The sequence below is a fragment of the Rhinopithecus roxellana genome, chromosome 20 (assembly GCF_007565055.1).
Source record: "Rhinopithecus roxellana isolate Shanxi Qingling chromosome 20, ASM756505v1, whole genome shotgun sequence".
In the NCBI taxonomy this organism is placed as follows: Eukaryota; Metazoa; Chordata; class Mammalia; order Primates; family Cercopithecidae; genus Rhinopithecus; species Rhinopithecus roxellana.
This window is the reverse complement of record NC_044568.1, coordinates 23867696-23891259: the sequence shown is the minus strand read 5'-3', so window position 1 is coordinate 23891259 and position 23564 is coordinate 23867696. Positions and strand designations below refer to the sequence as shown.

Genomic DNA, 23564 nt, shown 5'->3' with positions numbered 1-23564 from the left:
TCTCTACTAAAAATACAAAAAATTAGCCGGGCGCGGTGGCGGGCGCCTGTAGTCCCAGCTACTCCGGAGGCTGAGGCAGGAGAATGGCGTGAACCGGGGAGGCGGAGCTTGCAGTGAGCCGAGATCGCGCCACTGCACTCCAGCCTGGGCGACAGAGCGAGACTCCGTCTCAAAAAAAAAAAAAAAAAAGAAAAGAAAAGAAAAAAATATTTATTCTTTTTTCTTTTTTTGAGACGGAATTTCGTTCTTGTTGCCCAGGCTGGAGTGCAATGGCGTGATCTCAGCTCACTGCAACCTCCACCTCCCAGGTTCATGCGATTCTCCTGCCTCAGCCTCCTGAGTAGCTGGGATTACAGACATCCGCCACCATGCCCAGCGAATTTTGTATTTTTAGTAGAGATGGGGTTTCTCCATGTTATTCAGGCTGGTCTCCAACTCCCGACCTCTGGTGATCCATCCACCTTGGCCTCCCAAAGTACTGGGATTACAGGCTTGAGCCACAGTGCCCAGCCTAGAAATTTATTCTATTATTGGTAGATTTCTTAATGTTTTTTAATAAGCTGCCATCTTCTTGTGATCAAGTTCAAAAAATATATTTTTTAAAACCATATGAATTAATGAGGTGGGCCTCTTGTTCCCGCCTAATTGGGGGAAGAGGAGATTATACCAATCATCATTTTAAAGCTGTCAGGAGTCTCAGTTAACCTGTGTGACTTTAGCAGGAGCCACCAAGATAACTGCAGATGGCCTAAGTTGGACACCATCAGAATTCTGCTCTTGCAGTGTTTGGGATAATTGTGGTGGAGACCATGAATGAGAAACACACATAGGCAATACCCACTTACTTATTGGTGGCAGGGGAAGACCTAGAAACATCGTAGAGATGTTTCTGCTTCCTCCCAAGGGCCAGCAGTTTACACCCGCGGGCCATATCACACCAGATTGATTTTAGTGTATGTGGTGGGCCTTCACTGTTTACATTAGTAATTTGATCCTTTCATTAAGACCCCTATACCTATTCTTTATGTAAGAATTGAAGCAGGTCTGATTTCCAACAGTTACAATGCTATCCCCAGTATATTGGGGCAATATATTGTTGTTGTTCAGTGTTATTTAAGCATGGCAGGTATGTATGTCCACAGATGTATACTAAATATATACATACATATATGTTTCCAATTTTCTTCCTAGATCTTGGCCCTGATTGCATTCATCTGCATAGAGACCATCATGGCGTGCTCCCCGTGTGAAGGCCTCTACTTTTTTGAGTTTGTGAGCTGCAGTGCGTTTGTGGTGACTGGCGTCTTGCTGATTATGTTCAGTCTCAACCTGCACATGAGGATCCCCCAGATCAACTGGAACCTGACAGTGAGTACAAGTGGCCACTCTGGCCACGAAAGGATCACGCGCCGGTTGGCTCCAAGGAAAAGTTGGAATCTCTCCAGGTCGTGTTTGGTTCTAGTTCATTTTGATCCTTAAATATTCCATTTTAATTCAACTGTGAAATTTTAAATTTCTTTACTGGGTTGAGTAAAAATACAAAATAAGCTGAATCTTAACTAATGGGAGAAACATCGTAACAATTATTTTGGCCACTTTAAATATGTCATTTCAGTTTTGCGATCGTCTGAGAAGACTGGTCATGTTGATATTTGGAGAATATGGGAAATAAAATAATATGGTGTAGACATTTACATATTTTTCAGACTAGACCTAAAAGCCATTTATAAAAATATTGATTCTGGAAGAATTGAAAATGTGAATGAAAATGCCAATAACTTACAGAGCCTAGGAATTTTTTTTTTTTTTTCGAGGTGGAATCTTGCTCTGTCACCCAGGCTGGAGTGCAGTGGCACGATCTCGGCTCACTGCAAGGTCCGCCTCCCAGGTTCACGCCATTCTCCTACCTCAGCCTCCTGAGTAGCTGGGACTACAGGTGCCTGCCACCATGCCCGGCTAATTTTTTTGTATTTTTTTAGTAGAGACAGGGTTTCACCGTGTTAGCCAGGATGGTCTCAGTCTCCTGACCTCGTGATTGAGGTCAGGAGACTTGCCTCAGTCTCCCAAAGTGCTGGGATTACAGGCGTGAGCCACGCGCCCAACCTGAGCCTAGGAATATTATTAAATTCAAACCAACTAGGAGGACCTGGGGGGTTTGGTGGTTTGATCAGAAAATCTTGAGTGGAAACGTGCCCTTTTCTCCCCATGGTTTGGGTTCTTAGCCCTGTTTGGCCACCCTTGTTAATCAGACGGGAAGCACAGAGCTGGTCAGTCCTAGACTCCCTTTCCTAGACTGTGTCCTTACTGTGCTAAATGAGAAAGGGATTTTAATATCATTTGGTTTTCTTGATATTTATTTGCAAATTAGCATGTGCAAGAGCTTAAAGGGAGTCAGTCAGGGAAATCCACGTAAGCACAGTTGGCTGCCTCACCCTGCTGTGCCTGTGGGATGAAAATGCCGTGGAAACCTCAGCTGCTGAGGGGGAAGCAGGAGGAGAGTGCCTCAGACCAGCTACCCTTGCCTGAGATCAGGAGCCACACAGAAGCCACACATGGCTCTGTGTTTGGCTGCTGCTGGGCCCGTGAGAAAGTGTGGGCCCCAAGGAGGAGGCTGGAGCTGCCACCTCCTTGGCAGGGCTGCTCTCCCGGTGTGCCCTAGGTGGGGAAGGTCCTCCTTACAGGTGCTCTCTGGGTTGTCCTACCCAGCACAGACTCCTAAAGGAGGAAAAATAAAAGGAGAGCTGCTGATCTAGAAAAGTAGATGTCAGTTAAAAACTTAGCTGTTTTTTGTCTTAGCACTGAAAGCTGAGAAAAACGTGTGGTGGTATTTTAAATTTAAGCTCTAAAACCTCAAGATAACTAGAAGCATTTTGTCTGAGTTTTTGTGACAGGTTGTAATGTCTCAACTATTTTTAAAATGAGGTTTATGTTATCCATAAGAAAATGCTTACAGAGCATGTAGTAGACAGTTTAAGGGAACTTTGCAAACCTCCCGCAGTTAAAATGCTCATACCATGGATGCAGGGTCAAGGTCAAGGTCAGCATCTTGTTCATTGTTATCGTACTTGCCTGGTGTTCCTGAAGCCTGTCAATAAATATTTGTTGAGTAAGAGGCTGGGCTGTGAAACCCTGCGGGAGGACCTATTTGACAAAGAGGCAGCTGCTGGAAAGGTTAAGACTGTAGGCATTGAATCAAACAGACCGGGCTGGGTTCAAGTCCAAGGTGGCTGCTAAAACGGGCTGTGCATGACCCTCGGCTAGTCACTGAGAGCCCTACATTGGTGAAGTGTCAGCACTGGTAAAGTGGAGATAATTTTTTTTTACAGGGTTTTTTTTTTAAGTATAAGATGAGGTAATGTGTGTAAAGGCACCTGGTAAGGCCTCAAACCAGTGGGTGCTGCAGCCAGTGCCACGATGTTAATCTCACCTGAGTAAGAGGTGTCCTGGCACGCTGCTATTATGTTATCCACACTGTTCCCCTGTTTACTTCCACCAGGTTTGACTTGATCCCCTTAATTCTGTTTTGTCAGTTTATCTGACAGCCATTAATCTGTTAAAAGACTTCACACTTCAGAGTTCTTACTAATTTATGCCAGCATTTATCCTCAGAAATACCTACTTTTTGTTGTTGTTGTTTGTGTTTTGTTTTTTTGAGACAGAGTCTTGCTCTGTTGCCCAGGCTGGAGTGCAGTGGCATGATCTCGGCTCACTGCAACCCACACCTCCTGGGTTCAAGTGACTCTCCTGCCTCAGCCTCCCTAATAGCTGAGATTATGGGCATGCACCACCACGCCCAGCTAATTTTTGTATTTTTAGTAGAGATGGGGTTTCACCATGTTGGCCAGGCTGGTTTCAAACACCTGACCTTAGGTCATCCACCCACCTTGGCCTCCCAAAGTGCTGGGATTACAGGCGTGAGCCACCATGCCCGGCCCAGAAATACCTATTTAGTGAGCTTTCTGGAGTTCTGCTTTTTCTGTTTTAATCATGAAAGATTTTCTACTTGTTAACTACCACACTACTATGTCACCGGTCATGTTGAGGTGCATCTCTTCCCTTGGGAAGTTGATACTCCTTCTTTTCTCTGAGTGGTGGTGGCCTGGGTCTGGGGCTGGGTGGTGATGTGATCACTTGAGAACACCATGCTGTTCGTTGGGATCCATTCCAGGCTTTCTACTCTTTTGGAGCAGATAAAAGCTGTGTGTTTGCCCAACAAAAGGCCATATATATTACATGAACTTGAGGAGATGGTACCTTTTTTTTTTTTTTTGAGATGGAGTCTTGCTCTGTCGCCTAGGCTGGAGTGCAATGGTGTGATCTCGGCTCACTGCAACCTTGGCCTCCTGGGTTCAAGTGATTCTCATGTCTCAGTGAGTAGCTGGTATTACAGGCGTGCGCCACCATGCCCAGCTAATTTTTGTATTTTTAGTAGAGACGAGGTTTCGCTACATTGGCCAGGCTGGTCTCCAACTCCTGACCTTAGGTGATCTGCCCACCTCGGCCTCCCAAAGTTCTGAAGTTACAGGTGTGAGCCACTGCGTCCAGCCAAGATGGTACCTATTAAAGGCAGCTCGTGTCCAGTGTTCTCTGAGAGGGGTGAAAAAGTGAGCTCCTCAGGGCCCATCTTAGCTCATCAACTCGCTTACAGAAGGGTTAGCCTTGGCTGTGTTGTGTTTCTATAACAAGGTGGTGGGAGTATTGGGAGTATTTTCGTCTCCAGCAGAGCCAGCCTGATGGTTAAAATAGGGTATGATTGGTATGGATTTAAAAACACAGGTCATTCCAGGAGCCCAGGTTGACATAAATATGGATGAGAAATGATAAATAAGGAGGACAATGCATAATTTTCTGCAAGCATAATTTGATGGAATTTGAAAGATTCTCTTAATGTCAAGTTTTTGGTTTGGGTTATTTTTTCTTTTTTGGATGGATTGTGGGACTTGTTCTTTGATATATATATATATATATCAAAAAAGTGTGTGTGTGTGTGTATATATATATATATGTATATATATATACTTTTTTATTTTTTGAGACGGAGTTTCACTCTTCTTGCCCAGGCTGGAGTGCAATGGTGCAATCTTGGCTTACCACAACCTCCACCTTCTGGGTTCAAATGATTCTCTTGCCTCAGCCTCCCGAGTAGCTGGGATTACAGGCATGCACCACCATGACCGGCTAATTTTTTTGTATTTTTAGTAGAGTGGGGGTTTCCTCCATGTTGATCAGACTGGCCTTGGACTCCCAACCTCAGGTGATCTGCCCGCCTCAGCCTCCCAAAGTGCTGGGATTACAGGCGTGAGCCACCACACCTGGTGATATTTGTTTTGCTCTGTGTCCTAGGAGCTCACACACTCACATATTCCACCCCTGTTTACTTTGATTAGTGCCACAGGGCTCCTCCTTTCCTCCCCTTCCCTTCTGGGATGTGGTGCTATCTAAAAGTCATGTCTGATCCTCCCCCATCCCAAAAGCCTGCCAGTGGCTCCTACTCAACTGGCCCTAGAGCCCAGGGCCAGCTCAGCCAGACTTCCCTGAAGAGGAGCTCTGCACCTGCCTTCTCTACTTCCCCCTCTCCTAATCTCTCTTTTCTAATCTCTTATTGTCAAATTCTGAAATAATTATGAAAGTAAATATGGAGTTTAATATACAGTCACCACCTGGGTCAACAAATAGGAGATTGTCAACACCCCAGAAGCTTCTCATGTGTACTTTCCAGCCAAACACACCTCCTGCCCCTTCCCCCAGTCCACCATCCTGACTATGTGGTGGTCTTGCCCAATTCATCTTCAGCCCACTCCAGTCTGGCAGCATTGAAAGTCCCCTGGTCAAGAGCCTGGGATGGGGCCTCCGTGTTCCTGGATCCTCTGGTTGCTCTTAGGTTCTCACCCTACCCAGCATCCTGGCAGTGTCTGCTATGGGGCACTCTGTCCCTCCTGCCATACTCTCTCATCTCGCACCCCCCACACTGTCCTGTTTTTCTTCTTCCGCTTTGGTCGCCTTTTCTTAGTGGGGTCTGTGGCCCCGGAGACCTCTTAGGCCTCTATCTCAGAACCTAGGCCGGGTGCTGTGGTGGGTTGAGAACAGTTGGCAATCACCCATAGGGTCCACTGGCTGAGCCCTGAGCCCTTGTGTTTTGTTTTTTTTTTCTGATAACAAATACATTTTCCACACCAAGCTGTCCTGTAATTCTTTGACACTGACTGGGTTTTCAGAAGTTCCATTCAATTCTGACACTAACTCTCAGAGTTAGCACAGATCCCACAGATGAGTGCCCAGTCCCACAAGATGGCCCCCCTTTAGACACCAGCTGCAAAAGGGGCACCCAGGCACTTCTGTCTGGCTGAGTACAGATTCAATGGTTTCCACCGCCCCTCCTCAGGTTCAGTCATTTTCTGCAGTGACTCACAGGACTCAGGAAGGTGCTTTACTTAAACAATCACTTGATACGTTTTAAAGGATACAACTCAGGAACAGCCACATGGGAGAGATCCATAGAGTGAGGCTGTCAGATGCAGGAGCCTCCGTCCTTATGGAGTCAGAATGAGCTCCACTCAGAAGCTCCCCAGACCCCATCGTTTAGGTATTTTTTCTGGAGATTTCACTAGGTAGGCATGACTCATTGGCCATTTGGTGATTGAACTCAATATCCAGCTCCTCTAACTTCCCTGGAGGTCCAGGGGATGGGGCTGAAAATTCCCACTCTCTAATCACCTGGCTGGCTTTTCTGGTGACCTGTCCTTATCCTGAAGTTGTCTACCACCCTGTTCCCACAAAAGTCACTTCATTAGCGTAAACTTGGGTATGATTGAAAGGGACTCATTATGAATAACAAAAGACGCTCATATCACTCACGAGATTCAAGGATTTGATTAAATATTTTTCATTATAGCGCACTCATTCTTTCTGGGACTCAGTTTCCTCATCTATGAAAGTAGAACAAAATTTGTTCATTTTGGATCATAATTAAGTTAGAATTCACTGGGAGTGATGTGATTGGTACAGTGACTCCATAGATAGTAGCTGCTACTGTCATCAACATTATAATTGTCCCTTTGATCCTGGGGCCGTTCAAGCACAAGTGAGTGCAAAGCGTGGGCCGAGTGCTTGCAAACGTTCTTGTCTCCTGGATGTGTAGGACAGAGGCTAGAGCCAGCCACACAGCATATTGGTTTGAGGGCCAACCAGGACTGCAGTGACAGCCCCAGGCTGATTCTGTGTACAAATATTTCATCTGTTATCAGTTCAGCCTTGATTTGTTTCATGGCCCAGGAACTCAAGTGCTTGATGCTGACTAAGATTTGCAGTATTCCAGTATTGAGCCTTTCAAATTGTGTGAATAATAAGTGCTTATTGTAAACAAAACAAAACAAAACAAAAAATAAACCAAAAAACCCCCCAAAACTAGAAGAGAATAGGTAATTTAAAAAAAATCATCTGATGACTGAAATGAAAACTTGTCCACACAGAAGCTTGTAGGTTCACAGCTACATTATCTGTAATAACCAAAAAGTAGAAATAAATGTCCATCAACTGATGAAGGATAAATAACATGTGGTGTATCTATACAATGGACTATTATTCAGTAATAAAAAGGAATGAGTACTGATACATGCTACATGAATAAACCTTAGAACCATTATACTAAATGGAAGAGGCCAGGCACGAAAGACATGTTATATCATTCTATTTGTATGAAATGTCCAGAATATTTGTATATTTGTGGCAGAGTTCACACACACGCACACACATGCACACGCACACGCACACACACACACACGCACACACACACACACACACACACACACACACACACACACACACACAGTGTCCAGAATAGGCAAATCCATAGAGACAGAAAGCAGATTGGTGGTTGCCTAGGGTTGGGGGAGGAATGAGGAATAACTGCTAATGCGTACAAGGCTGTTTTTGGAGTGCTAAAAACGTTCTAAAATTACATTGTGATTGAATTGTATACTTTAATTGGGTGTATGTTATGGTATGTGAATTATATCTCAATAAAGCTGTTTAAAAATACGTGATATGACCCACTGAAGGGTAACCACTTAAAACACTTGAGTATGAATCCTAAACTGTTCTCTCTAGACTGTTTTTCGCCTATGCATTGTGTTGTGATATGTGAGTGCAGAAAAATAGAACCATTTAAATTTTCATTTAAATTATTGTACCTTCCATGTTAAATATACAACATCATTATTTTTAATGACTGCATAGTGTTCCATTATGGAAATCCCATTTTATTGAACAACTCCCCTGTTGAGCACTTTGCTTGCTTCCTTATACTTAGACCTTTTTGCCTTAAATCATTTATTTATTTACTTTTTTGGAGACAGAGTCTCATCCTGTCCCCCAGGCTGCAGTGCAGAGGCGCAGTCTCCGTTCACTGCAGCCTCGACCTCCTGGGCTCAAGCAATCCTCCCACCTCAGCCTCCCAAGTAGCTGGGACTACAGGAATGCACTACCATGCCTGGCTAATTATTTTGAATTTTTTGTAGAGACAGGGTTTTGCCGTGTTGCCCAGGCTGGTCTCGAACAATCCACCCACTTCAGCCTCCCAAATATTGGGATTACAGACAGGAGCCACCGTGCCTGGCCCCTAATATGATTTTTTTTTTTTTTTCCGAGTTGGAGTCTCGCTCTGTGTCTCAGGCTGGAGTGCAGTGGCGCGATCTCAGCTCACTGCGACCTTTGCTTCCCAGGTTCAAGTGTTTCCTCTACCTCAGCCTCCCGAGTAACTGGGTTACAGGCATGTGCCACCACACCCAGCTAATTTTTGTATTTGTTTAGTAGAGACATGGTCTCGCCATGTTGGCCAGGCAGGTCTAGAATTCCTGATCTCAGGTGATTCGCCTGCCTCGGCCTCCCAAAGTGCTGGGATTACAGGCATGAGCCACCACTCCCAGCCTCCACTATGATATTTAAGATGGATTTCCAACTGTAGGATTCATAGGAAAATGACATGAACCTCTTTAAAACCCTTGATACCTATTGGCAGTGGTTTTCCAGGAAGTTGTGTCATTGAAGCCCTTCTTGTTGGTCTTCTCACTCTCTCCAACACACACGCTTACCCCAGGTGTATAGTCTGTTAGTCCCACAGGTGAATAGTAGTATATGACTGCCAATTTAATTTTCATTTCTTTGGCTATAAGTAAATTTGAATATTTGTTCCTGCTTATTACCCAGTAGTATTCTTTTTCAAATTGCTTATATATGTCCTTTTCTCACTTTGTTACTTTTTCTCATTAATTTGCAAGAGCTATTTATAAATTAAAGATATTGAGCTTTTTTTGTTTTTGTTTTTTGGTTTTTGAGACGGAGTGTCACTCAGCCACCCAGGCTGGAGTGCAGTGGCGTGATCTTGGCTCACTGCAACCACCGTCTCCCGGGTTCAAGCAATTCTCCTGCCTCAGCCTCTCAAGTAGCTGGGATTACAGGCACCTGCCATCACGCGTGGCTAATTTTTGTATTTTAGTAGAGATGGGATTTCACCATGTTGGCCAGTTTTGTCTTGAACTCCTGACCTCAAGTGATCCACCTACCTCGGCCACCCAAAGTGCTGGGATTACAGACGTGAGCCACTGTGCCTGGCCAATGTTGACCATTTTGTCAAATGGTTATTTAAGGTTTAATATTTGTCAAGATTATACTTGAAGGTTTCTGCATTTGGTATAATGCTTAGAAAGTTCTTCTTGACCAGGGTTATTTAAACACACACACATACTTTTGTGGTTTTGCTTTTTAAACGTAATTTTTATTCTGTTTGATTTATTTTGTTTTAAGGTGTTAGGTAGGAATACACATTTTTAAAAGTATTTGTTCAATAGTTGCTTAACATTGTCATTTGTTTCCTCACTACCTTTCTTTTTAAAATACAGCGCTGTGTTTTAAATGGCACTATTCCATTGTCATACCCAACAGAATTAGCAATATTTAATTTTATTTAATATCCAGTTCATATTCAGATTTCCCCTTTGTCTCACAATGTCTTTTTTTTTTTTTTTTTTTGAGATGGAGTCTCGCTCTGTCACCCAGGCTGGAGTGCAGTGGCCGGATCTCAGCTCACTGCAAGCTCTGCCTCCCAGGTTTACACCATTCTCCTGCCTCAGCCTCCCGAGTAGGTGGGACTACAGGCGCCCGCCACCTCGCCCAGCTAGTTTTTTGTATTTTTTAGTAGAGACAGGGTTTCACCGTGTTAGCCAGGATGGTCTCGATCTCCTGACCTCGTGATCCGCCCATCTCAGCCTCCCAAAGTGTTGGGATTACAGGCTTGAGCCACCGCGCCCGGCCCACAATGTCTTTTTACTTTTTTTTTATTTGTTTTTGAGACGGAGCCTCGCTCTGTCGCCCAGGCTGGAGTGCAGTGGCGCGATCTCGGCAAACTACAAGCTGTGTCTCCCGGGTTCACATCATTCTCCTGCCTCAGCTTCCCCAGTAGCTGGGACTACAGGTGCACACTACCAGGCGTGGCTAATTTTTGTTGTATTTTTTGGTAGAGAAAGGGTTTCACCATGTTAGCCAGGATGGTCTCGATCTCCTGATGTCGTGATACGCCCACCTCGGCCTCCCAAAATGCTGGGATTATAGGCGTGAGCCACCGCGCCTGGCCAACATTTGTTTTGTTCAAATCTTGATGCACACAAGGTCCCCGCAAACAGCTCCATTCCCCCAGCCCTGCGCTTTTGTTGTTGTTGTTGAGACAGAGTCTCTCTCTGTTGCTCAGAGGAGTGCAGTGCCGCATTCTGGGCTCACTGCAACCTCTGCCTCCCGGGTTCAAGCAGGTCTCCTGCCTCAGCCTCCCGAGTAGCTGGGACTACAGGCGCATGCTACTATGCCCAGCTAATTTTTTTTTTTTTTTTTTTTTTTGAGAGGGAGTCTCACTCTGTCGCCCAGGCTGGAGTGCAGTGGTGAGATCTTGGCTCATTGCAACCTCCGCCTCCTGGCCTCTAGCGATTCTCTTGCCTCAGCCTGCCGAGTAACTGGGACTACAGGTGCATGCCACTGTGCCTGGCTAATTTTTTGTGTTTTAGTAGAAATGGGGTTTTGCCATGTTGCCTAGGGTGGTCTCGAGCTCCTGAGCTCAGGCAGTCCACCCACCTCAGCCTCCCAAAGTGCTGGGATTACAGGTGTGAGCCACCACACCTGGCCATGGCTAATTTTGTATTTTTAGTAGAGATGGGGTCCAGCTAATTTTTGTATTTTTAGTAGAGACAGGGTTTTACCATGTTTGCCAGGCTGGTCTCGATCTCCTGACCTCAGGTGATCCACCCACCTCGGCCTCCCAAAGTGCTGGGATTATAGGCGTGAGCCACCATACCTGGCCCCTCTTTTTCTTTTTATTCTGTTGACTTGTTAGAAAAACTGAGTCATTTATCCTGTAGAAGGTCCTGCAGTTGAGTTGGCTGCGTGCACCCTCATGGTAGTGTTTCACATGTCCTTCTTTCCCCATCTCTGTGACCTAGTCATTGGTCTGAGGGCAATGTGGTGCCATAGCAGCTGCTCTGATAATGGAAATGTTTTCTGATCTGCTCTGCCCTTGAGGCAGCCACTTGTCACGTGTGGCTACTGAGCACTTGAATTGTGGCTAGTGTGATTGAAGAGTGGAATTTTTTAATCTTATATGAATTAGTTTAACTTTAGTCACACATGGCTAGTGTTTGCCCTGTTGGACAGCACAGCCCTAGAAGCTCAATTATATTTAGATTCATCTTTTAAGCAAGTGCTTCAGTATTTAAATATAATTCAGTGGGATTTGAGGAGGCAGATATGTTATGCTCTTATTGGCAGTTGCTGGCATTTTTTTCCCCTGGTTTAATCTGGTCCCTTAGCCTCAGATCATATTGGAAGATTATTTTGTATCTTTTTAAAATAGGCTTTTTGAAATTTTTTTCCCTGTATTCACTGATCCCATTCATCATCTCATTCTCCATTCACTATTGTTAATGATCATTGCTAACACAAATTTAAAACTATGGATACTCCTACAACTTTAACATTTTTGACTGTTTTCTCTTTTCTTTTTCTTTCTTTTTTTTGTGAGATGGAGTTTCGCTCTTGTTGCCTAGGCTGGAGTGCAACGGCGCAGTCTCAGCTCATGGCAACCTCCACCTCCTGGGTTCCAGTGATTCTCCTGCCTCAGCCTCCTGAGTAGCTGGGATTACAGGCATGCGCCACCACACCCAGCTAATTTTGTATTTTTATTAGAGACGGGGTTTTTCCATGTCGGTCAGGCTGGTCTCGAACTCCCAACCTCAGCTGATCCGCCCGCCTCGGCCTCCCAAAGTGCTGGGATTACAGGCATGAGCCACCGTGCCTGGCCTGTTTGTTTTCTAGCCCTTTGCTGCATCTCTATTTTTATATAGTCACTGTTAATGTCGATACTGTTTTATTTGATGTTTGACCTCACAGTGTATTATATTTTCCCCTTGTTTCTGAATAGTCTTTGCTTTGGGAAGTATATTTTATATTCTCTTTTTACCCCTATAGCATCTTACCAGAGCTGAGTGTAACTAAATGCTTTCTGGTTTGAATTTGTGAAAAATTTGCCCTGGCTTATGCAGGTCATAGCTGAAACCCATCCTGCTGGCAGATGTATCTGAGCAGAGCTTTCCGTGAGCCAGGAGCAGGTTGGGTGTCTGCTGCAAGGCTCAGCACTGTTACGATGCCAGCATTGTCTCTTTAGATTTTATTTTATTATTTTGAGACAGAGTCTCGCTCTGTCACCCGGGCTGGAGTGCAGTGGCGCAATCTTAGCTCACTGAAACCTCTACCTCCCTGGTTCAAGTGATTCTCATGCTTCAGCTGCCCAAGTAGCTGGGATTACAGGTGTGCACCACCATGCCCAGCTAATTTTTGTATTTTTTGTAGAGATGGGGTTTCACCATGTTCACCAGGCCGGTCTCGAACACCTGACCTCTAGTGATCCATCCGCCTCAGCCTCCCAAAGTGCTGGGATTACAGGCATGAGCCACCGCACCAGCCATCTTTACATCTTCGAAAAGAGAAATCGACCTTGGAGCCAGGCCAGACCAGAGGACCCATCAGGTGTTTATAGTGTAATCAGCCTGGCACTCAGGCAGTTTGGGCTTTTTCCTGAATTTTTTTTTCCTATAGAGGTTTTAGAGGTACTCTGTTATGACCCAGGCTACTGGGGGCCTCATGCCAAAGTGGTGATAATAGAAGGGACAGTAAATGTGTAAGCAACCATAGCTATGGGCCAGGCACCATGCTGGGCTCTTCACCTGTATGGTTCCATTTAATTCCTTCAACAACTCTGGGAGGAATGGGGTACATTCTCACATAAAGCACAGAAACAAAGTAGCTTGTCCAAAGTCATATGGGTGGTTTGGACCCTGCTCAGGCTGTGACCTTTCATTACCGTGCTATGTTCCCTTCTACAAATAAGACAGGAGTTAAATCTATGAAATGGTGGATGTGTGCTGTGCAAGAAACTTAGGAGAAAATTCTCCAGGCTTTAGTGACATAGAGGCTTGAAAGACTGCTTGAGAAAGAGCGTGAGGTCTGGCTGTGTGCTTTCTATGTGTGAAAGTTTGTTTTGAATGTCCCATGTGAGTGCGGGGAATGCTGGAGGGATTTTCACCAGTTTTAGTACATTTGGACCCCTGGAGAGCTTTGTCCATAGCAAGATGATTTGAGTGTGGTTTTTAAAAGATGGCACCAGACCTCTAAATGGCAATTACTGTTACCAATTTTGGTTAGTATTTCTTCAGAAAGGGTAGTGGGGTTGGTGAAAATGCAGATTTTGTGGTGATGATTTATCATGTAGTCTCATAAACTTTGCCTTCTTTTGTGTGACCAGTAACCCTGTGACACTGAGACTGAAATATGGACCACCAGGGAGGCTGGGTATTGTAGGTCTTATTTTGAAAGTTCTTCAGTTGCTTTTAGAGCAAAGATGGAATGGTTCTTCTCACTTGTTTTATTTTGTTTCTCTCTCTCTAGGATTTGGTCAACACTGGACTCAGCACTTTCCTTTTCTTTATTGCTTCAATCGTACTGGCTACTTTAAACCACAGAGCCGGAGCAGAAATTGCTGCCGTGGTAAGCAAACTCAAATGGTTAAAGCAGGCTGATCTGGGGACCTCCTGTGACCTGCTCGCCTGTCCCTGGCATTTGTCCTGCTCCCCCTCCTGTGGCTTTTCCTTTGCTAAAGATGATGTTACTGGGCCAGCGGGGGTCCCAGTCCCTTCAGTGCTGTGGTTCTCAAAGTATGGGCCCCAGAACAGCAATCTCAGCGTCTGTTAGACATCCTTAGGCTCCACTCCAGAGCTACTGAGTCAGAAATGTATTTGAATGAACCCTCTGGATGATACAGATGCATACTCAAGTTCAAGAACCCCTGCTTTGGTTCATTTCCAACATAGTCCTTGATGATTGTCAGTGATGTTGTTTAAGAGCCTTACCTGGCCGGGCGTGGTGGCTCACGCCTATAATCCCAGCACTTTGGAAGGCTGAGGCGGGCGGATCACGAGGTCAGGAGATCGAGACCACGATGAAACCCCGTCTCTACTAAAAATACAAAAAAATTAGCTGGGTGTGGTGGCAGGTGCCTGTAGTCCCAGCTACTCAGGAGGCTGAGGCAGGGGAATGGCGTGAACCCGGCAGGCGGAGCTTGCAGTGAGCTGAGATCGCACCACTGAACTTCAGCCTGGGCGACACAGCGAGACTCTGTCTAAAAAAAAAAATAAATAAATAAATAAATAAAGAGCCTTACCTGCCTGGGGAAGGGAGGGTTCTTGAATGCAGTCATGACACCATTTAGCAGTCACATGACATTTCAAGGTGGAAATGCCATGGCGGGTAGGGACCAGATAATGTAGGACTTTCCGTCTGCATGCCCTGCATTTCTGTATTGCTCTCAGTTTATGAGGAACATATCCTTTTTGTAATGGGGGGATTAAAAGGTTTATAAATGATTAAACTAGCTGTTTTCTCAGGTGCCACTCAGGAGATTTGTCAGTCTTAATAATTAAAACTCTGTGCTTCTCACTCTGGAGCTGCTTACTTGGAGCTGCCCAGTGAGAGGCAGGTGTGGGATGGGGGCTGTGATGTGGAACATTTGGCCCTGTGGCTTGATTTGGGACCCACATGCAAAACCCTGATTTTCTGTCTACGTTACATTTTGTCTGCACTGTATTTTCTTTTTTTTTTTTTTTTGAGACGGAGTCTCGCTCTGTTGCCCAGGCTGGAGTGCAGTGGCGCGATCTCGACTCACTGCAAGCTCCGCCTCCCGGGTTCACGCCATTCTCCTGCCTCAGCCTCCCGAGTAGCTGGGACTACAGGCGCCTGCCACCGCGCCCGGCTAATTTTTTGTATTTTTAGTAGAGACAGGGTTTCACTGTGGTCTCGATTTCCTGACCTTGTGATCCGCCCGCCTCGGCCTCCCAAAGTGCTGGGATTACAGGCGTGAGCCACCGCGCCCGGCCACTGTATTTTCTTATCTGGGACCAGAGGCCCTGAAGGTGCAGTAAAAGAGGTCCTTTTGTGATTTTTTTTGTTATAGGTCCACAATACTTCAAAGGAAACCTTAGGCTGTCTTTAGGTCAGGCAAGATTTTCTGTGTGTCACATGACTAGAGACTCAGCCGTGGTGTGACAGCCACACATCCAGCAGGGCTGGGCACAGGCTTTCCTTTGACTCTGAGCCACCCTGTCATATGTATTTGAAACAAGACTTTAGATTAAATGGGGATGCTGAGAGGGGAAAGAGATCAAAGAATGAAGGCACAGGGTTGTAGTGGTCAGTTGGCAGAGGAGGAAGGGGCTGCACGTGGCTTGGGTCACCACGGAAGCCTTGGGGGGGCTAGGCCACGTGCCCGAGGACTAACTGTGCTGGTGTGTTTTAGATATTTGGCTTCTTGGCGACTGCGGCATATGCAGTGAACACATTCCTGGCAGTGCAGAAATGGAGAGTCAGCGTCCGCCAGCAGAGCACCAATGACTACATCCGAGCCCGCACAGAGTCCAGGGATGTGGACAGTCGCCCTGAGATCCAGCGCCTGGACACGTGAGGACCTGCCTGGATCCTCCTCCCTCCCGTCCTTGTGCCCGTCTCTCAGTCAAGTTTTCTTTCCCTTGTTGTGTCAGATTTCCATGTGATTCAGTTGAATTTTGTCCTCTTTGGTAAAAGTTCATTTTGGGAAAGGGTTTCCCGAGTGGCCCAGTGGGCGGGTCCGCGGTGGAGTCAGGAGGCCCATGTTCCTTGGTGTTTGGGGCTGTGGAGCAGCCATGTCACTGCCCAGGTCCACTTGAGGTCTTACCTGCCCTGAAGCACAGGCTTCCTTTGACTCTGAGCCACCCTGTCATGTGTATTTGTAACAAGACGACTTTGGATTAAATGGGGCTGCTAAAAGTGGGGGAAATATGAGTGAAGGGACAGCATTGGAACGGTCAGTCGGCAGTGGTTCTCAGGCAGCTTTAGGCACCACCTGCTCCAAGTCAGTGTTGAGTCTGGCTGCCAGGATCCAACCCACTCCTCGTCTTCCATGCCAGGGCCCCCAGGCAGCCAGCACCAGCCCAAAGGCCACAGGGTTGGGGAAAGCTGATGTCCTATTAGGATGGCTCCTAGGGACCTGTGACTCATGGGAGGGTTACCTTTTGTTTCCTACTCTGATGAGAAATCACTTGATTCTTCCTTAAATGAATCAGCTTCCTGAACCCCAGATTCTTCTCCAGGAATATGGGGACCATCTTGTTTTCCAGTTTCCTGCCTACCCTAAGTACTTTGAGGCTGAACTGCAGATTTTTAGTCATTTTACCTTCTCAGGTAAAAGCCATGAAAGAAACAAGCCTATTCCACCAGCCAAAGCACTTGCCCATTTGCTGGCTTCATGGACCACAGGTGGGAGGTATGTGGTTGTGTTAAAAAACAGCATGCACATGCGCATGCGCACACACACACACGCCCCTCTATTTTAGGGGTGTGTGCTAATTTTCTAAATGCCTGCAAAGAGTTCTAACGTGATTCTGAGCAGATTCGTCTAGGATTTGAAAATACTTGAATTTGCACCAGAACACACCCTTCCACCCATGTTTCAAAAGGCACTAACTGTTGCTTTGGGCTCCTCAGTATCATAACTACAGACATCATTCTTGGGAGTTGTTGGGGTAAAAAATCCTAGCTGCTTAAGGTTTCTGATTGATTATTGATAAAGTGAAGATTATTGTGTGTGGTGAATGAGTTCAGTGAGTCCCCATGATGCAGTAGTTTTGTTTTGTTTTTTAATTAGAGATTAATTATATCTTTTATGGAAAAAAGTTGGTTTAGTTTGTCAGGTTTTCACTCTTTGAACTGTTTTTAATGTTTACAAACCTCACTCTAGCTCTAACATTTTGTGTTTAGCCCTTACCAAAAAGCACTTACTGTGGTAGGAAGATTTTGCAGTAATGTGGAGAAATCCCCAAGATCAAGTGCTGACAAATGTTGACAGCTTTAGCAGTGTACTGTGTAATAAATAACTCCGAGGGGGTGGCGGGGTTCTTTGTGAGAAAGCGTCCCCTTATGCACATGTGGCGTCTCATTCCCCGGGAAAGGATAGCATCTGATCTCACAGTGTTGATCAGGCAACACTGCTGGGCTGGGGGTCGGAGCTGGGGTTAGCTCCCTGCACCAACACCTTGAGTACGATCTGAGTTCGGAGCAGTGGCCCAGGCTATGTGGCTGAGCACCATGTCTGCCTCGGGCTGACCCTGCTAGCCTGTTAACAACTGTCTCCCCTCTGCTCCCACAGAGAGGGCAGCCAGGCCGGCTCACAGCTGGGTGTGCTGCCTGGCAGGTCTGTTGAGTGTGTTTGCAAAGTCAAAACTGGGCTTATCTCCCTTTGAGAGTCCCTTTTAAAATAAGGCCACAAAGGCTTAGCCTTGCATTAAATGGGGCCCACTTGGAAGGACCACCCTGAGCTTTATCAGAAATCTTCTGCTGGGAATCATGTTACTTGGCCCCCAAAAAAGACCACCTTTGAAGTGAGATTAAAAAGAAAAACACCATTCAGGTGGGCTTGTTGCCCAAGTTTTCCCAGGTCACTTCAGTAAAACCACTTGATCATCTGGTGAAAGTGGGAGCAGGTGGTCGGCCTCCCGAGGATATGTTGTCAGCTGCAAGAAATAGTTCTGAAGTCACTGAAACTAAATGCAGGTGAATGACCAAAAAGGATGACACGCCACAGAGCGACTTAGGAGTCAATTTGCATCTTCGTGATAGAGTCTTCAGAATTATTTATGTCCCTGTAACTATTTAATATCCTTTGTGCCATGAGGCTCCCCCATGGTTTTGTAAATGTTCTCCTTGTATTTAACTCTCACTAGGACCGGAAGTGGTGCCATGGACACTTCCTGTTTGATGTAATGTGTGGTTGCACATGTCATCATGTATAGACCATGTGGTGACGAAAGTTATGGAGGGAATAGGGTTGTCCACGGTGAATGTGAAGACGCCTATATTTTTCTTATATTGCCTCTGTGCAAACAGAAGACAATCTATATCTGGGAGCCTTAAAATGACCTCTTGGCAAATTGAAGGAAGTGTTTTGCATTTAATAGTTTGAATAGGGACCAATATCAGTTTGGTTTGGGGCATTTAAAGGCTGAGTGACCTTAGTTTTTCTCACTGTTCTGGTGGGATGATATAGGTTTTCACATTTCAAGCAAAACTTGAAGAAACTGCAGTTGCTATGTGCATTTGGATTTGTTCCTGGACACTGTACAGCTGAAACCCTCAAGCATTTGGTGGAACCTCTGGTGGTTTTAGATGGATGCAAACACTGACGTCCTCAGAGAAAGTTTATTTTGGCACTGATTGGGTGGATTTGGTATTTTTTCCCTCTGATTTCTCTTTGATATCCTTCCTTCACACTGCTGAAGGCATGGGAGGGAAATACGTTTTCCCTGCCTTAAAGAGGGATTACAGTCATGAAAGGTTGAAGATACTTGTTGGCCCCACATAAAGCTGGGAAGAGCAGATGCAGTTACAGATTAAAATCGTGTCAGGTAAGTTCGATTTGAAGTGAACAGCCATCCGAGGGAGGTGACTTTTGTCTACAGAAAAAGCAAGAATGTGGCAGCCTGCACAGCCCCGATACACATCTTCCTTGGCAACGTGAGCTAAAGCCAGCATGGGCAAGGCCAGCCCAGCTCTGAGGGCTTGGCCCTGGGAAGCCGGCAGCACCCGCAGCCCTTTGGGTCCTGTTACTGTCCCCTGGCGGGAAGGCTCACGCCTGTGGGCAGCCACGGAATGTGTCTGACCTCCACCCTATGTCGGGTGCTTCTGGGAGAGCTTCGTGACTCAGTTGAAAACATTTTGACGCTCTTCAAGTTTGCAGTTTCATCTGTGGTTCTGGGAAGCTGTCCTAGTGAGTCAGCGTTGGGTTAAGCCTGAGGAGACCAAGCTCCAACACCTTTGCGCACTCATGTATGTGAATTCTTGCTTGCAGTGAATGAGCCCTGAACAACCCTAGTGTCTGTCATGTCCTGCGTGTGGCCCAGGCGTACATTTTCTTGTAGATTCACATGAGAAAACCTCACCTATCCATGTGCTCTAAGAGGTGGACTGAGGTCTAATCCCTCTCTGACGAGGTAAATCGCCAGATTTTCTGTGGGTTGGTCTTAGCACCTAGGAGATGAATAGAGTGTGGAGACACCTGACCAATTTAGTGATTCTGCAAGGCAGTGATGATTTAAGGGTTCCCATTGTCTCATCTGTGTTCAAAACAAAGCAATCATGAAGTCTTTGTGCCACTGCCTGACTGTCATCTTCTCCAGATCTTGTTTACAGAGAAATAATGACGTTAAACAGGTATCAGAAAGGGGGAAAAAGTTTCTAGGCCAAGAGCTACTGTGGATTCTCTTGAGCAGAATAACAAGTTGCTTCCTACTCCAGGGACTGCCATTAGCTTGTGAGGTCTCTAGGTGCCTTGTTAGTTCCCAGTGAAGTTGCAGAATCCAGGGTTTTTCCAGGTTTGTCTTATTTTATCAGCACCCATGTCCAGGCCCAACAGCTTGGTAGGCTGGTGAGGTCCACACACAGTCAGGTCTGGGAGATGAAGGAGGAAGCGGTGGCCTGGAACACCCCGCCTGTCTTCCATCAGCACTAGACAGCTCAGGCTATCTTGGAAATGTGTACTTGGTTAACTGCCTTCCTGTCCTCTTGTCTTTGAAAGCTGTCTCATGTTCCACAGTCAGCTTGAGGTCAAGAGTGGGATGCTGGGGACAGGTCTTCCCCGTGCTATGGGTGAGCTCCTGGCATCTGGCTCAGGAACATGTGGGTCCAGCAGGTGACTCTGAAGCTGGCTTGGCTGCCATCTCAGACAGGATGCAGGCCTGACACCCTCAGCTTTCAGCTTTGTAAACTTCCCTGGCGCTTTACAGAATCTTGTGTTTCTTCTCTTCTCAGCAGATGTCATTCAAATCACAAGAACTGTCTGGTTGAGAAAGTAATTTAAAATATTTGACCTTTTATGTTTCTTTTATTTAGAAACCGTGAGAGAAAATACCTTCAATATCTATTACGTCTAGAAGAATGTTCTTCTGAAAGTGAATGTTCTGTTTAATTCTTCTTCATGTGAGTGAGTAGCATTTGTACACTCTTCAGCTTGAAGCGGAATAGGTCCTATTATATTTTCTCTTCTTTTGTCTGGGATATATTCTTTTTCCATTTGGATACAGTTTTTCAACCTTTGGGATTTTTTTTTCCTTTCTCGTTTTTCCTATCCACAAACGTAACAGTAAGGGAAAAAATCACCCACGAGCCCGCTGAGTTTGAATCACTGGCAACTTGCCTAGAAAAGTTTAGATGACGGGTCCTTGAATGGTGTACCTATTTCATAGGGTAAGTTTGTTGTCTATGTTTTTTTATGCTGAGGCTTTAATTCAGGTGACTTGCTATCTAGACACCTGGGGTGGCGTGTTTTCTTTGGGATGCATAATACAGAAAGGCCAGGGAGCCTTTGGCTTGGACCCCAGGGAGCTATCGAAACTTTTAAAGTTTGAGTTTAGGAGTAAGAACATATCTCAAACCACCTTAGTCAGCTTTGCTAATGGGATTTAGGGCCAGGCCAGAGTTTCTTTTCCTAACTGTTCCTGAAAAGAGAGATGGTGTGAAACAAGATTCTGATAATGGTTCGTGTGAGATTTGATCATAGTCTAAAACTATCATGTCTTGAGTTGCCTTAGGATGACAGTGCAGACACCCAGTAGGAAGTACCCCATTTTTATCAGGAAAGTCAGTCATGCGAAGGGATGGTGAGGAGACGAGGGGAGAGAAGGGAGACTTGGTGCCCTTGCACCAGGGTGAGGCCTGACTCACGCTGCTTCCCCCCACAGGCCCTGCTTTGCTTGCCTGCTTTTTCCAGAATCAATTTTGCAGGTTTCAAGACTCTGTTCCCCTCTTTGCAGAAGTGAGGAAGGCAAATACTCAGGGTTTGAAGGGAGACCTGGCTGGCCCGAGGGCTGGCAGATGCGAGGGCAGGACACCTATGATGGACTTGTAGGCTGGCCCAGGCCCAAAGGGGGCTGCCTGCTCCCAACTCTTTCACTCTGTAACCCATTTTAAAATGAGTTTTTGTATCTTGCCTCAAATTGACCTACTTGGATAAAATCAGTGCTTTTCCTAACTTGATTTTGTTTGACATGGTTCCCTCTAAGAGAATGCTAGGAATTGAAACTATTTGTATATGTTGAAATTTGTAGGGGTTCAGGATCCCATGGCAGAAACACTAAACTATTTATTTACAAGTATGACTATTCTTTTTTTCAAAGTAGGCAATTCTGTCTTTCTATATTTTAAGGCAAATAATCACTTCACCTCTGGTGCCTTCCATGCGTCGCATAAGCACTCTTGTCAATCATGGAATTGGAAAAAAAGATGTACATTTAGTTAAGCCAGATAACACTATTTTTGTAGCATGATTTTAGATTGTGTCCTTTTAATATTGTTTTCAACAATGGTAGTTTTGAGGTTTTGGCCATTTTCTCTTTACACTTCGTATGTATTTTAAAGAAGAAAAAAACAAAAAAATTCCCTGGCTATTCCTCTTTCCTCTCTGCTGCTGCTTCTCCCACATCTTGTTCCTGCTTATTTAAATAGTCTGAGAGTAAGAGTATATTTCTGTGAAATAATTATGTCAGTATAATTGCATTTGGCATTTTTTAACCACTTGCTCAGTTTGGAGCCACTGCTCACCTCAAACAGTACAAAGAAAGTGGTTCCATATTTTACAAACGAGAGTAGCATCAGAGCCCTGACCTCCTGTCTTTGGGTGTAAAATGGTGAGAGGCCAGTGTCTGGCTCCTTCCCCTGTGGTTTGGGCTGGTGAACTGAGCCCAAGTGTATTCTCTGGCCTGGGCCCCTTCCAGGATCAGTGCGGGCGTCCTGCAGAGGTGCGGCCTTCCTGCCACTGCAGAGTGGGAAGCTTCCCGGGGGAACTCAGCCAGCTCCGGAGCTCTCACCTTCCACTCGGATCTCGTATTGGTTCGTTGTGGATGCTCTGGCTAGGCTCGGCGGCATATTCCAGGCTTCAGGCCTGAACAAACCAGGCTGTTTGCTGTGAGGAGCTAGATGACACCAAGACACAGACACATACTCTTCAGCAGCTCCTTTCGCCTCTCCTTCCTGCAGGGCGTGAGTTATGGCTGGTCCCAAAACCCTTGAATAAACTAGCTGAGCCATTGCAAATGAAGGTACAGATGGATTGAAACATAAAATCGTAGCTTTTGATGTCCTTCTGAAGGGTAAGAATATGTAATTATTTGATAACCAAGGAAGTCAAGCCAGATGGCTAAGTAGTAACTTTCCAATATGATTTATCCGTGGTACTTCACCTGGTGGCACTTTTGGGGGGCAATATTAACAACTATCACATTTTACTTGTTAAGTCTCTTTCATTTAGGCAGTTTAAAGACACAACTGTGGGCTTTCTGAGGCAATGCCTATTGGGCAAACTTAGGTTTATGTGTTTGGTTTTTCAGCTGACACGGAAGCCCTGGGTGGGTGCCCCCTGGCTGGCCTGGCTCTCGGGTTCAAGTCTGTATGTCTGGAGTGGGTTGGGGCCCCAAAGCTTTGCTGCTATTGATTTGTCCCTGACAGCAGGCAAAGCCTCACATTGCCCTCAATTTTCCCCCTTTCATTTGAAGGACCAATTTTTCACGGTACTTGTCTTGATCTTTTTCATAGTGTTCAAATCTGTATTTTTGTATGTAGAGGAAAATAATTTTCTCAACACTAATCGTTAATAACTATTGTATTAAATCGTCATGAAGGAACTCTTGTTTAATAAATGGACGTGTAAGGATGTCGTTGTCTCTCCTCACTCTGACTGGCCTCCTCTGCCCCTTAAAGGTTACGGATCCAGTTCCTGAAACAGGGCTGCTGTGTGGAAGTTGAACAGAGCCATGATCCTCAGTGGAACAAGGCCTCTGTGACACCAGCTTTGCCGCTTTGCCAGGGCTGACAAGGTGGAACTAAATTCCACCAGGGGCCTCTCCGCTCCTGCACACCCAGCTTTCATATGTGTTTTCAGCACATGTGGTGTGTGA

The 23564-nt window shown here is 45.7% G+C and overlaps 1 protein-coding gene across 1 annotated transcript in view; it reads left to right on the top strand.

Annotated features, from left to right (window-relative positions):
• CMTM4 (CKLF like MARVEL transmembrane domain containing 4) overlaps positions 1–23320 on the top strand; it is an 83554-nt gene extending 60234 nt beyond the window's left edge. The window contains exons 2-4 of the mRNA XM_030925357.1: positions 1192–1368; positions 13981–14079; positions 15884–23320. Coding sequence (XP_030781217.1) covers positions 1192–1368; positions 13981–14079; positions 15884–16048 — 441 coding nt within the window. The 3' untranslated portion in view covers positions 16049–23320. The remainder of the gene's footprint in view (positions 1–1191; positions 1369–13980; positions 14080–15883) is intronic.
• The last annotated feature ends 244 nt before the right edge of the window (positions 23321–23564 follow it).